At 40.5% G+C, this 15,669-nt stretch overlaps 1 protein-coding gene across 1 annotated transcript in view; it reads right to left on the bottom strand.

Annotated features, from left to right (window-relative positions):
- The window catches only part of LOC112225004 (glucose-6-phosphate exchanger SLC37A1), a 34,234-nt gene extending 29,421 nt beyond the window's left edge, over positions 1 to 4,813 (bottom strand). Inside the window, exons 1-2 of the mRNA XM_042307012.1 lie at positions 4,691 to 4,813; positions 272 to 509 (exon numbers count right to left, since the gene is read on the bottom strand). Coding sequence (XP_042162946.1) covers positions 272 to 327 — 56 coding nt within the window. The 5' untranslated portion in view covers positions 328 to 509; positions 4,691 to 4,813. The remainder of the gene's footprint in view (positions 1 to 271; positions 510 to 4,690) is intronic.
- Positions 4,814 to 15,669: the final 10,856 nt, after the last annotated feature.

Raw genomic sequence — 15,669 nt, 5'->3', positions numbered from 1 at the left:
GTGTTCTCTTTCTCTGTGTCCCGGCCAATTCACTCTCTTGCAGAAAACACATAATTAGGACTAAATAGAAACAGCTACAAGCACAGACACATGTACACTCCTGCACAGGCACTCACGTGAACATTATGGCTTGAGCCCTGAGGTCTCTTCATCATAAGTCATCAACAATTTACAACTAAGTTCACGTGTAAGCCAGTTCACGTGTAAGCCAGACCTGTACTGACAAACCAACAGAAAGTATTGATCTGACAGACAGACATACAAAACTCACCACTGGTCTCTGTTGAAGGAGGCCAAAAAGCGGATGCCAGGTGGCACTGGGGCCATGATGATTGGGTGATAACGGGCACTGCGGGGTCAGGGGTCAACAGATAGGTAGATCTCACAGCAATGATGACCAACACACAGAACTGCAGCTCACCTCTGGCCAGAAGAACCCTGTGAGCTCAACACTAGGCCTGGGAGACATGGCCAAGAACCTTCTGGAATAACCCCTCAGAAGTGTTCTCCTAAAGGGAAAAACAACAAAAGAACGTTTCAAACATAGCAGGGCCTCTGAAATTGGCATGGGCATCTCTCTCCATTCCATAATGTAAGTTATATAACTTAAACTTTGTTGATGTACAGTTAGGAAAGTATTCAGACCCCTTGACTTATTTCACATTTTGTTACGTTAGTCTTATCCTAAAATTGATTAAATAAAGGAAATTACTCAGCAATCCCCACAATGACAAAGCAAAAACAGGTTTAGACAAATTGATTTAAAAAAATATATATATATACACACATACATACATACACACACACACACACACCTTATTTACATTAGTATTCAGACCCTTTGCTGGGAATTTTGCTTAAATTCATCAAAAAAAAGTTTGCTTATAACAGTGAACCTTTTTTGTGGGATACACAAGGCAATTCTCGGTCTTGTGGCATATTTTGGTTAAACTCTCCCCAATTCAATGGAATTGCAACCCTCTGCATGCACAGTGCACTCTTCCATCACATGTACAGCTGATTCTCAGGATCTTGCACACTATTGAGATGCTATTGAGCCCACACTACTACAACTGTCTGAGCTGAGGACTACATGCTTTCTGGTACATTTTGATTACAATACTGGGTGGGGTGAATATTTTATATGACATACATGATTTTTTTGTTTACTAGTAAACAGTAGCCTACAGAAAAGTGTGTTTAAATCACTTCTAACTTAATTTCTGCTAGTTCGTTTTTGCTACCGTGTGAGTTTTAGCTTGCTTGAGCCTGCTAACTGAGGGAGTGTTAATTCACCTTTTTCCATACACATTTTATTTTAAAACATTTATCTTAGATTAAACAACTCCTTAACTATTTATCTGTACGTTGTTTTTTTACTCCTTTTTACCCTAATCTTTACAGGAAAATGCCACGGGCACTATCTGATGTGGCGACATTTCACTGCAGCTAATGTAGAAGGAAAAGCTGTGTACATTTGCAAATACTGTGCCAAATCATATGTGAAGAACACAACAAAGATGCAGAATCATCTGGCCAAGTGCATAAAGTTCCCTCAGCGCTCACAACAAGCAACCTCTGACAAAAGTCCCTCTACTTCTAGTCGAGGTGAAAATGATGAATCAGAGACTTTATCGATAGCAACAACTCATGGTCCTCCTGGAATCAGAAATGGTTTTGACTCAATGGAGGAACGTAGTCAGAGAAATGCTGATGAATGTCTTGCTCGAGCTGTGTATGCAACTGTTTCACCTCTGATGTTCACAGGCAATGTATATTGGAAGTTTTTCTGAATGTTCTTTGCCCAGCATACACCCCTCCAACCAAGCATGCTTTATCTACTAATTTGCTGGATGCAGAGTTCAAGTGAAGGTTAAGCAAATCATAGAGAAAGCAGACTGTATTGCAATCATCTCTGATGGGTGGTCAAAAGTTTGTGGGCAAGGAATAATTAACTACATCATCTCCACCCCTCAACCAGTATTCTACAAGAGCACTGACACAAGGGACAACAGACACACCGGTCTCTACATTGCCGATGAGCTGAAGGCAGTCATCAATGACCTAGGACCACAAAAGGTATTTGCACTGGTGCTGCGAACATGAAGGCTGCATGGTCTAAAGTGAAGGAGTCCTACCCTCACATCACACCCATTGGCTGTGATGCTCACGCATTGAATCTGCTCCTCAAGGACACCATGGTACTGAAAACAATGGATACACTCTACAAGAGAGCCAAGGAAATGGTTAGGTATGTGAAGGGTCATCAAATTATAGCAGCAATCTACCTCACCAAGCAAAGTGAGAAGAATAAGAGCACCACATTGAAGCTGCCAAAGCAACTCGTGCCAACATATCGCATCAGCCATCTGGTGGAAGGGACTTTGTGGATCTGAGGCTCTTTCTCTGTTGCCTCCATCATCCTCCAAATCCCACCAACATGAACCACCTCAGAGTGCAACTGGTCCTTGTTTGGGAACACACACACAAAAGCACACAACAGGCCGACCAATACAAGGGTTGAAAAAAATGGTGGCTATCCAGGCAAATTAGAGTCTTTTTGACCCTGACAACGAGCCATCCTCAACAAGGTTGGGAAGTGACAGTGAAGATAAGGCCTCAGAGTCTGATGTTCAAGAGGTGGGCATTGAGGAGGTCCAGGGAGAAGACATGGAAGCCTGAGAGGAAGACAACCAAAGCTTTAGTTTCTAGACTATCAATTTAAATTTGAAAACATACAATGGATCATTTGGGATCATTCAATATTCCCTTTCTTTTGTTGTTCAGTGAAATCATCCCATGTGAAGAGTCAACTAATTTAATTAAAAGTTCAATTCGTAACTAAATTATTTTTTATTTTGGAAGGATTTAAACATTTGCAATTATGTCTACTTATGATAAGGTAAAAGGTTTATGTTTCTGTCTCCATATGATATGGTAAATATATCCAATGCAAAAAAACATCTACATTTAAATGGTATTAATATTAATTAGCATATATTCCAGTTAAATACCCAAGGAAAGTTTCCACCTCTGAATATTCCCCAAAATGTACAACCCTACTTGAGGCTGTCACTGCTCCCAAAGGTTCTTCAACAAAGTACTAAGTAAAGGGTCTGAATACTTATGTAAATGTGATAGTTCAGTTTTCTATTTGTAATACAGTTGCAAAAATGTCTAAAAAAACTGTTTTTGTTTTGTCATTATGGGGTATTGTGTGTAGATTGGTGAGAAAAATAATATTTCATACATTTTATAATAAGGCTGTAACATAACAAAATGTGGAATAAGGGGTCTGAATACTTTCCAAATGCACTGCATATGTCCAAGGAAGGCATTGTAGGCTACAGTAAACTTCCCACCAAGCAACTCATCTCAGTAGGGATCAGATATATTCCAGGCATTCAAACAACTTCTGTTTCGTACTCTGGGGATCAGATGTGTAGCAGAGGACAGCAGAAGTATCATTGCTTTTATTACCAGACATGAATAACCTACTATGCTGGAATCTTGGTCTGAAAACATGACGTTGCCAAGCACTGAACCACCAACTGTGTATCTAGCGACAGCTTGGCTTGCTTGTAGCTACGCCTACTGTACAATTTAACTCCATCATGGGTCTCTGCCACGACATTAGTCATTTACACTACTGGTATGGTCACCGTCATTTTAGTACTTAAAGTGAAAGTTGAATGGATTAATTCTACATAGGCTACTAAGTAACACACGAAAACTTTTGCTCCACCACAACCATTCACTACAGCAGCCTGCAGTAAAGCTAATTGCAAAACCTCATACTTGGAATCTTGGACTGCACATCAACTGGACCAGGCTTTATATTTAGATGTGTGGCAGTTGCAGAGCCTCTAAATGATTTACTGAAGTTAATTAGGCAACTGAACTTCAGTAGTCAATACTGGTGTAACCTGTTATTTTAAAATAAATATATTTTTCCTAATTTAGGGACTTATTATCTAGCATCCCAATTGAGATTAGTTGTATACAGAGCCAAATACTAATTATCTTGGGTTGTTGTAAAAAAAATATATATAGATATATAATCAAAATAGGAAGTCCTTGTGTGACAGCCATCAAAGAGAGAAGCATACCGCAGGACATTTGCTAGTAAGCCACCGTCCATACTATATTTTCAATGATTATGATCATCAACTACTTTGTAACCAATCGTTTCTCCAATTTCCTTACATATGTTTATATGTACACTAATAACTCGATATTAAACTGAGTATGGCAGTAGGCATTATGCAATAGTCATGTAAACACCTTAATCTGCTCATCTTAAATCGCCATAAAGTCAAAATCGAAGTAGTTTACATCGATTAAAACACCTAGTTTCTGGGCAATCTTTCGAAATGTAAACACTTTTAATCCGCCTTCGAGCAATCTATTTAATCTGCCCATGTCCTACCACCAGCCGAGCGAGCCTCCCTCCCTCGCGAAATGAGTCAGGAAAAAAATGTGTGCGTCTTGAAGTAGTTTTCACATACAAAATGTATGTCCTTACTTAGAATAAAATATCCTTCCCAAAACTAACATGGTCTGCATTGATCAGTGCCATCAGGTAGCTTGATTTCAGATGTGCTCATGTAAAATATGACTATTAGGTTAATCGTTATTCTTGCAAAACATGTACATTTGTGAATCTAACTATTATATTAATTCGACTAACGTTATACACAATAATCGCATTATTGTGTGCACGTAACCGTGATCTCCAATTCACTTTCTGCTCATCCTCGTGCGTTCGACGCTTGACAGAAAAGGAGGTCTATCTGTGGAAAATCGCCGCGCCCATCAATTCACAGACACGGAGAGAGAGACATTATCAAACTTGCCGTGGTTGAAATACAGGGGGGAAACCGAAAGACACGTCTTGTTTCTCGTCCAAAAAGGCGGCAGGTTGTCAACTACAACTTCCTTCTTCTTTCAGACCAAGGTGTAACTGTCACACTTCAGTGAGGGGTTTCGATAAATCTCGCCGGTGTAGGCGTGTTTTGCATTGGTTGAAATGTGATTGCATTTAATATGAAACCGCGCTGCCTCCCAGGCGTGAGCCACGTGTCCCGTTCAAAGCCCACGGCGAATAGGCAAAAGTGACGTATAAGCATGTGTAGTAATTAGTTGGACTCTGTGTTTCCCATGCGAAAGTGATTGCTTTTTATTTTTTTATTTTGTATTATCTGCCTTCCCAATGAAAAATAGTCAGAACATTCAAACAGTTACTTAGGGAATATAAATATGTTTCTGGACGATGCACCATGCTGCCTTGTTGACATAATGACCAAGTGGCACAGACAACTGGTTGATTTGATATCAGGGCTCCTCCCTCCCCGCTTTCTCCCGATGACGTGACGGGCCTTTGCCCGGTGCCCCGCGTCTCAGCATAATCGAATCCGCCCAATCACACTGGTCGCCCAACCTCTCCTTTGGTCTACAAATGACGTCAGAATAGTACAAGGAACCGCTGTGTCTGATGTTCCTGGCTAGATATTTTTTTGAAAGCATTTTGGTGTGGCAACAAAGTGAATCAAGAAGGGAATTAGATAAAACATGTATCTGTTACTGGAAAACCAAAAAGCATGTAGTTGGCCTATTTTAATAGGATTTAATGATAAGGATATATCATCCTGTTCAAATAGGCCAGATTAGCCCTGTTTGGTTTTCCAGTAACATATACATATTGTCAATATATGATAAGCCTTAACATATGTTACATGGAACCAAAAAAAGTTAGGATCTTAATGCAACAGTTTTGAACATATTGATGTTTATTTATTCTTTTTTTTTTGCGGGTTTATTTATGTTTTTACCAATATTCTCGATCGGTTACGTGTCTGAACCCGAGTCACACATTGAGGGAGTCATTTTATACTGGCCCGGTTGAACCTGGCCAAAACCTGCCACGTCATAGTACGAAAACGTGAGGGGAAGAGCACTGTTATCAAATCGAACAGTAATCTGCGCCACTCGGTCATTTGGTCACCAAGGCAGCGTAGTGCATCGTCCAGACACATACAATCTCTTTTCCATAAAATAAAATATGGAAACATAAAATAAATGTTTGAACTCATACGGAAAAACGAATATATTATAAAATATGTACACACAGTATATGAGGGGAATTCAAAATATATTTACATATATGTACAGAGTATATTCATGCGAAGAGACATGGAGTTGCGTGCAGACATGATGCCTTTCGATTTTCAATGCAATGTTATCCTTAATCCCCTGCGTATACCAACACTGTGCATAGCATGGTCAACACTTGGTCCTCTTTCTTTTTGATGACTGTGCATAGTATATTTTAGAGAGTAGCAGCTAGGCCATAGAAACATGTTGGCTTATCTGTTCTCAGCAGACACTTTTGTATTGTGGTTTACTTTCAGAGCCCAGAAGCAAGAATAATGGTTTATTTTTGTGTGCTGAAAAAGCTCTGTTGGCATTTCTTCATCTCAATAAAAAGGTCAATTTCAATGCATTCTATTTGAACATCCAGTGCTGACAACATACAGAAGAGACACGTATCTTGCATTTGGCTCATGAGCTTCATCCGTGGAGGACAGATAGTTGTGGGGGGCCACACATGACCATTTCAGGGGTACACTGATTGGACGACTAAGAATCCTTGCAGCCATGATGCCAAATGCATTCTTTGACTCTCCGACAACAAGGGTGTCAGTACTTCCAGGTACTCCATGGTTCATTGAGATGGATACCTGTGAATGAGAGGTAACAAGATCATATATATTATATACACTGTACATGATATATCAGTGGCGGTCGGTGCCGTTTAAGAGGGAGGATGATCTTTACTTTTCATGAGCATGGCCTTATAATACAGCATATTGGATGACTCTCATTCATATTCCATTCACCCAGTTCAATGTAACATTGATAGGTTTAGGCTACTACATGATACTAACATTTTCCCTGTACCCATCATGGAGGTTCCTACAACCTAGCCTATGAATGAAAGTTTATAATGTAGGTGCACAGGTCAAGAGAAAATTTGAGGTGACAGACAGTGACACATTCAATACCACCTTGCACACTCTTGCCTGCATCTAGCTGATCTATGGTGTAATCATTAATCAATCAGTTGCAAACGAGAGCTTCTACTGGACAAATTCAGGTATGTTTTTCTCCATTTCGTTCCGTTTGCTTCCGTTTAAGAGAAGTTATTCAACAGAATTGGCGGAATGAATACACCCCTGATCAATCATAAACACAGTTCACTTTCATAGCAGCCACATTGTATTCCTTCTCACATCTATGCTCTCCTATGGGGGGTGATAAAGGCCTAAATTCAGCCTAGTTAACAGTACCACCGTGTGGCTGTCACCTACCATTGAACGTGTAACTAACATGTCGTCATACCAATGCCTTACTAACGTCTGTGTGACGCCTGCGAGTTAATGAAAGTCATAAGGTGCATAGTTTAAATTTATATTAATTAAATCTCAACCATAAATGTTAGAAACGTTGTTTTTCCCGTGTAAGCCGACATTCCGATGTAGCCACCTTGAGCTATAGTGTAGCCTACGGCTTGTGTATTTCCTGTTATCGCTAATGGCCTAGAAAATATTATGTCCAATCTATAGGTAATCTGTCTTTCCCTCAACACCCCATGGGAAAGCATGTTATCTTATCTTGCTGTATACAGATCTAAATGTTGTTGGCCAATCACAGACTATGTTGTTACCAGTTCCCAGTAGCCTACATTACAGAACCATAAGAGTTGTGTCCGTGGCTTTCAGTCGAATAGAGGAGTTCATAGGCTTTCCCAGAGGATACTTGCTATCTGGGATCCTTGTGATGTCCCTACCTCAATCAAGTAGAAATGTAAAATGGTTAAGATAAGAGTTATAGTTTAGGGGTCATGGTAGGGACGTCCCAAGGAATCCGGATAGCACTGATCATTCATAGAGTGAAACACAGGCATTGAATTTGAGAGCTCGGCTGCGACACAGATATTAATGTGTTCGTTTGGCAGACATGGTTTTAGAGAGTGTCTGCCCCAGATTGTCTCTAAGGAAACTATGAAAATAATTACCAAGATGTCCTTGATTCGATTGAGGAGTAAGTAGGCTGTATTTAAGTATTTAAATTATATCGTTATGAAACAATATTGCCTACGTGCTTTTGACAATACGTTATCAACAATAAATATGTTATTTTAAAATAAACCAAATTTGCCTTAACACAGTATGCCTAAATATGACCTGTGTTAATAGGGGAGTATGTTAGTTTACAATAGTAACGTAATTTGATGTGCTAGTATTATTTATTTCACAGATTAATTAAATTGTAAATGAAAATATACACACGTTGTGCTATAGGATATATACATACAGTGCCAGTCAAAAGTTTGGACACACCTACTCATTTTTAGTATTTTCTACATTGTAGAATAATAGTGAAGACATCTAAACTATGAAATAACACATATGGAATCATGCTGTAACCAAAAAAGTGTTTAACAAATAAAAAATATATTTTATATTTGAGATTCTTCAAGTAGCCACCCTTTGCTTTGATGACAGCTTTGCACACTCTTGACATTCTGTCAATCAGCTTCATGAGGTAGTCAACTGGAATGCATTTAAATTAACAGGTGTGCCTTGTTAAAAGTTAATTTGTGGAATTTCTTTACTTTTTAATACGTTTGAGCCAATCAGTTGTGTTGTGACAAGGTAGGGTATGCAGAAGATAGCCCTATTTGGTAAAAGACCAAGTCCAGATTATGGCAGCTCAAATAAGCAAAGAGAAACGACAGTCCATCATTACTTTAAGACATGAAGGTCAGTCAATGTGGAAAATTTTAATAACTTAGAACGTTTCTTCAAGTGCAGTCACAAAAACCATCAAGCGCTATGATGAAACTGGCTCTCATGAAGATTGCCACAGGAAATTAAGACTCAGAGTTACCTTTGCTGCAGAGGATAAGTTCATTTGAGTTACCAGCCTCAGAAATTGCAGCCCAAATAAATGCTTCATGATCGAATTGCTGCAAAAAAAACACCACCAACGGACACCGGTGGAAATCTGTCCTTTGGTCTGGAGTCCAAATTGGAGATTTTTGGTTCCAACCGCCGTGTCTTTGTGAGACGGGTGTGGGTGAATGGATGATCTCCGCATGTGTATTTCCCACCGTAAAGTATGGAGGAGGAAGTGTTATGTGTGGGGGTGCTTTGCTGGTGACACTGTTTGTGATTTATTTAGAATTCAAGGCACACTTAACCAGCATGGCTACCACAGCATTCTGCAGTGATACGCCATCCCATCTGGTTTGGGCTTAGTGGGACTAAAATTAGTTTTTCAACAGGACAATGACCCAACACACATCCAGGCTGTGTAAGGGCTATTTTACCAAGAAGGAGAGTGATGGAGTGCTGTATCAGATGACCTGGCCTCCACAATCCCCCGACCTCAACCAAATTGAGATGGTTTGGGATGAGTCGGACCGCAGAGTGAAGGAAAAGCAGCCAACAGGTGCTAAGCATATGTGGGAACTCCTTCAAGAGTGTTGGAAAAGCATTCCAGGTGAATCTGGTTGAGAGAATGCCAAGAGTGTGCAAAGCTGTCATCAAGGCAAAGGGTAGCTACTTTGAAGAATCTTAAATATAAAATATATATTTTTCCACAACCAAAGTCATATTGATAACCTTACCAATAAAAACTATGAAGTCAACTTTTTTCATTATCAAAGTGTCCTTTGACACTGCACATTCATGAGCGCAAGATTTCTGAAGAGGCCTCCTAACCATGCCTGATCCAGCAGAAACACCATCCCAGACATTAGGTCAATTTACTACAGTGGCAGCCATGGAAGCTCCATCCTTCCACAATGTAGTTCCACCAATCTGTTTTACAGGTTCTGCATACAATCATGACTAACTATATATCTCTGAGCCTCTCTAGCCTCTTTCTGCACCACTATGTTCCCCACCACAATTACAACATTTAACCCTCACATTGCTCCCACATTGACCATAATCATGTTCCCCTCCACACTTCACAACTCTTTACCTTCCTATACATTGAACAGCTAGCTACATGTCCCATTTTTTGGCATTTAAAGGGATGGGACAAATTCTCTCACATTGAAACAAAGAAATCTTATCTGTACTTTCCCAGGCATAACATTCTCAAACCTCAGCAGCACTGATAGTCTTTCACTTCTTTTACCTTCTTTCCTACTGATTAACCTTTTGGCCTCCATCACTCCCTTCACATTTGATTTAATATAATCTATGGAAATAGATATTGGGACATCAATGATGACTACCCTCAACCTAGCATAAGCACCAGGGACATGGCTTTTAATCTTCTTCCATTAAGCTTTTCTATTTTCAGAATCTTGTCTCGCTTTACCAGGCTACCACAAAATATGAACAATCTACCATTTCCAATGAACCGAGCCAATTTCACTTCACCTACCTCTTTTTCTACTGCATTAGTTAGTTGGATAGGGTGTAAGTGAGGCCATGTAGATTCATCAAATACTATCACCACTTTCCACTCCAACACTTTACTCTTGCTTCCTACCTTGGCCCTCTTTCTGCTTTCTTTACAAGATTGCTTTCTGTATCATGATCTCTCTTCTTCCCATGTCGTTCCACAACCGACCATTACGTTCCTTGACCCTCATCCTCCTGCTCCATACCATCAGAATTGACACACACGTTGTTCGCAATCCAGCACAGCTGTTGCTTCACCAACTTTTTATCCTTTTCCTCCATTTTGTCTGCACTACTCGCCAACATTTCCAACTCCTCCCCAAGTCAAGTGTCTCTCTCTCTCTGTATGTGTGTGTGTGTGTGTTCTTCGAAGAGGTTTAACGGCAGTTGGCATCCAATAAATGTTGCATTACCACCACCTACTAGGCTGGAGTACAACTTTGCTTGAAAAAATAAATTCCCTACCATCTAACACTACACTCAGAAAAAAAAGAAGAAGAATAATAACACCACCCTACTCCACTATTTAAATCTATTTAGTCCTACCTCAGGCCAACAACCTGAAAGGATGGGACACCACCACTTAACACACCCTGTAACTCTCCTGATGTTATGTCTCGCACACCCAAATACTGTACCTCTTTGCAGCTGCCACCACAATCTCAATTATCTGTGAATTACGTTCCATCCCTGCAGTACAGTTGATTGTTATAAAGGCTAAAAATCCAATCTTACTGGAACATATTTCACTTGTTGGCCTATCCCTCTGTACTGGTACAGATCTACTACTCACACCACTTCTTTCAGGATCCCTACCCCTTGACCCATCTTCCTCTACTTTCTTCCCTGACTCAGCATTTGACAACTTCTGCACATCTCTAACCCTGGAAACCTCAACCTGCCTCTCTCGCACGGAACATTTCTGATCCCCAGCTCCATGGGCACCCCTACAATTAACACATATCACTACCTTCCCCAAAGCTACACATTTCTTTGTATTATGTCCTTATGCACACTTCTCACACCAAGGTACCTCCCACCTACACACTGCTGCCACATGCCCATAAGCTTGACACCTGTAACAACGTAATGTATTCGGCACAAAATAACATACATGATAATTTATATATCCTAACATCACTTTGTTGGGCAAAGACTCCACATCAAAATTCAAAAGAACAGACAATAACTCCTCTGTTTCACCACTCATGCCACCCTGTCTGCGTCGCACCAAACGATGAGCATCAGAAACACTAGGAATCTTCCAATTCAGTTGGTCAACTTTTACATTTACTGCTACCGCAGTAATCACTCCTTTCAATGGCGCCCTTTTCTTGAGAGCAAAACATTTCACATTTCTTGCACCCATTCATTTAACGCAGAGCACCTTCCCCCTCAAGCCAGCAGAAACAAACAATTATCACAAGACCACTTCTGGTTACACTTGGCTTCTCAAATGACTGCCTCGCCTGGTTCACCAACCACTTCTCAGATAGAGTTCAGTGAGTAAAAATCAGAGGACATGTTGTCCAGACCTCTGGCAGTCTCTATGGGGGTGCCACAGGGTTCAATTCTCGGGCCGAGTCTTTTCTCTGTATATATCAATGATGTCGCTCTTGCTGCTGGTGATTCTCTGATCCACCTCTACGCAGATGACACCATTCTGTATACATCTGGCCCTTCTTTGGACACTGTGCTAACAAACCTCCAAAACAAGCTTCAATACCATACAACACTCCTTCCATGGCCCCAACTGCTTTTAAATGCTAGTAAAACTAAATAAATGCTCTTCAAACGATTGCTGCCCGCACCCTCCCGCCTGACTAGCATCACTACTCTGGACGGTTCTGACTTAGAATATGTGGACAACTACAAATACCTAGGTTTCTGGTTAGACTGTAAACTCTCCTTCTAGACTCACATTAAGCATCTCCAATCGAAAATTTAATCTAGAATTGGCTTCCTATTTCGTAACAAAGCATTCCTTCGCCGATGCTGCCAAACATACCCTCGTATAACTGACTATCGTACCGATCCTTGAATTCAGCGATGTCATTTACAAAATAGCCTCCAACACTCTACTCATGTAGGCTATCACAGTGCCATCCGTTTTGTCACCAAAGCCACATATACTACCCCCACTGCGACCTGTATGCTCTCGTTGGCTGGCCCTCACTACATATTCGTCGCCAAACCCGCTGGCTCCAGGTCATCTACAAGTCTTTGCTAGGTAAAGCCCTGCCTTATCTCAGCTCACTGGTCATCATAGCAACACCCACCCATAGCACGCTCTCCAGCAGATATATTTCACTGGTCATCCCCAAAGCCAACACTGCCTTTGGCTGCCTTTCCTTCCAGTTCTCTGCTGCCAATGACTGGAACAAATAGCAAAAATCACTGAAGCTGGAGTCTTATATCTCCCTCTCTAACTTTCAGCATCAGCTGTCAGAGCAGCTTACCGATCACTGTACCTGTACACAGCCAATCTGTAAATAGCACACCCAACTACCTCATCCCCATATTGTTACTTCTTCTCTTACTCGTTTGCACCCCAGTATCTCTACTTGCACATTTCTAACTTATTTACATTATTTTATTTACACACTTTTATGTTGACTTCTCCATATTAATGTTGGTTTTAAGTTTTGGCAAACTTTTCTTAGCGGATGTACAATCATCGCAAATTGAATTATGGAGTGTTTCAGGCCCGGAGTGAACATAATTGTACACTAGCAAACTCGATCAAAAACAACGGTTGAGGGGCTTACGTTGCCAACTTCCCTTGCTTGGCTAATCATTTGGACCGACGGCCAAGATGGTGACGGGGATTCCTCCAAGGGCATAAGACGAGGGTAAGTGGAGGAGGGTGTGTCATTTATGAGTTTGAAACGCAGCCTGTGTCCTTTATGAGTTTGAAACGCATACTGTGTACACGATTTTATTTTCCCACACGTGTCTTCCTTGTTTGGGTGTGCCGTCACTTCCTTGTTTGGCTGTAGATGGCTATTACCTGCTCATCGCCCTCTACTGTCCCAGGGAAATATTTCCGCTTTCCACTTCGTGTTTTTGTTTTTCAAGCTTTTCTTTAGGGAGCATGCAAGCACACTCGTTCAGTTCGCCTAGCCGACTGCAGCTAGCCACCAAATGAAATGAAGCATGCTGACACCAGTTATTAGATCATTAGCTTGATAAGCGTGAGAGCGCAGTTACGCCTGTTTGAACAAGTGTATTAGATCATTTGTTTGTTTTGACCCTAGTTTTTACCGCACACACACAACTGCATGCATACACAACCTGCCCGTCTCCACCTATGCATGTAACCACAGTTCCTCCTTCTGAAAAGAATATAAGGCACAACCTTTTCCAGGTCATAATACTTATCATTTGGACCGTATGGTTATTGTGCTAAAAGTGCAAGGATTTCCTTCTTACTAAAGCCAATTCTAACTTTTGCATGCAAACCCCCCTTTGGGAACCTAATGCCAAGGTACCAGAGATCAGTAGACTCAACACTACAATTCAGATTGACACATGTGGCGCAAAAATATATTGCATTAACATAGATGATGTAAATACTGTATATGAGTGCTCATGTTATATATTTCATAAATATATTCTGTACAGTATATGTATATATATTTTGAATTCCCCCCATATACTGTATGAACATGTATTATAATACATGAGTTTTCTGTATGGGTTCAAACATTTATTTTATGGAAAAGAGATGTTGTATATGTCTGGACAATACACCATGCTGCCTTGTTGACAAAATGACAGAGCGGCGCAGATTATTGTTTATTTGAGAAGGGCGCTCCTCCCTCCCCACTTTCGCCCGATGATGTAACAGGCCTTTGCCCGATTCAACCCGGGCCAGCGTAAAATAATTACCTCAATGTGGGACTGGGGTTCAGACATTTGACCGATCTGGAAAATTGGGGAAAACATCAAATCATACGCAAAAATATATTTAAACAAGATCTTAAAAACTCTTGCATTTAGATTATAACTTTTTTGGTTCCACGTAAAGGCTGTTTAGGTTTATAATTTATTGACAATATTTATCTGTTACTGGAAAACCAAACAAGGCTAAGCTGGCCTATTTGAACTGGATTAGATATCCTTATCATTATATCCTCTTCAAACAGGCCAACTACAGGCTTTTTGGTTTTCCAGTAGCAACTTTAAAAAAATGTAATTCCCTTGTTGGTTCACTTTATTCCCACACCAAAAGGCATGTTTTATATCTAACCAGAGACATCAGACACAGCAGTTCCTTGTACTATTCTGACGTCATTTGTAGACCAAAGGAGAGGTTGGGCGACCAGTGGGATTGAGCGGTTTCGATTATGCTGAGCCACGGGGCACCTGACAAAGGCCCATCACACATCAAGTGTGGAGGGAGGAACGCTGATATCAAATCGAACAGTAATCTGTACCACTTGGTCATTTTGTCAACAAGGCAGCATAGTGCATCGTCCAGAAACATATTTATATTCCCTAAGTAAATGTTTGAATTGTCTAACTCATTGGGAAGGCAGATAAAACATTTCTTTATCAAAAGCAATCACTTTTGCATGGAAAACACGGAATCATACCTGTAGCGGTGCGTGGGTAAAATCACCGGTGAAGCCAAGCCAGAAAAAATGGCATATTACAACCTGCGTTGTGATAATTACATTGTTTGCTGTATAACCGGTTAGTTCATATGCCTTGACACCATCATAATAGGCTGAGACAATAAGAAGACTCAGTGGCAGAATAAATTCAACCACACATTTGTTTCACATTTGTTGCTACATCTTTCCGGTGAAGTCCACAAAACATATTGCATATAACAAACAGTTACATGACCTACAGCATGGTCAAGCAAGGTAATGTTTCCGACATTTTCGGACTACTAAACAACTATTGATTTTGAACCGCGGAGAGTTACCGCAAGTCGCAAAGAAAACAGGAGCTGCCTCCACTATTCCAGCACCATTTCAACTTAATCTAATCATCTATGCTTAGTCTAATACAGTGACCACTTACAGATAACAAAAACTCTTTAGTAGAATTAAAGTAAGTTAAATAAGATGTAGCTGTCCATGGTACTGATTTCTGTGTGTGTGTGTGTGTGTGTGTGTGTGCATGCAAGTAGAAAGAACATGTTGACTCACCCTACTTGTAGAGAAATGTCAAT

The sequence above is a fragment of the Oncorhynchus tshawytscha genome, linkage group LG26, assembly GCF_018296145.1.
Source record: "Oncorhynchus tshawytscha isolate Ot180627B linkage group LG26, Otsh_v2.0, whole genome shotgun sequence".
NCBI classification, from domain to species: domain Eukaryota; kingdom Metazoa; phylum Chordata; class Actinopteri; order Salmoniformes; family Salmonidae; genus Oncorhynchus; species Oncorhynchus tshawytscha.
This window is presented reverse-complemented; position numbering and strand designations above follow the sequence as displayed.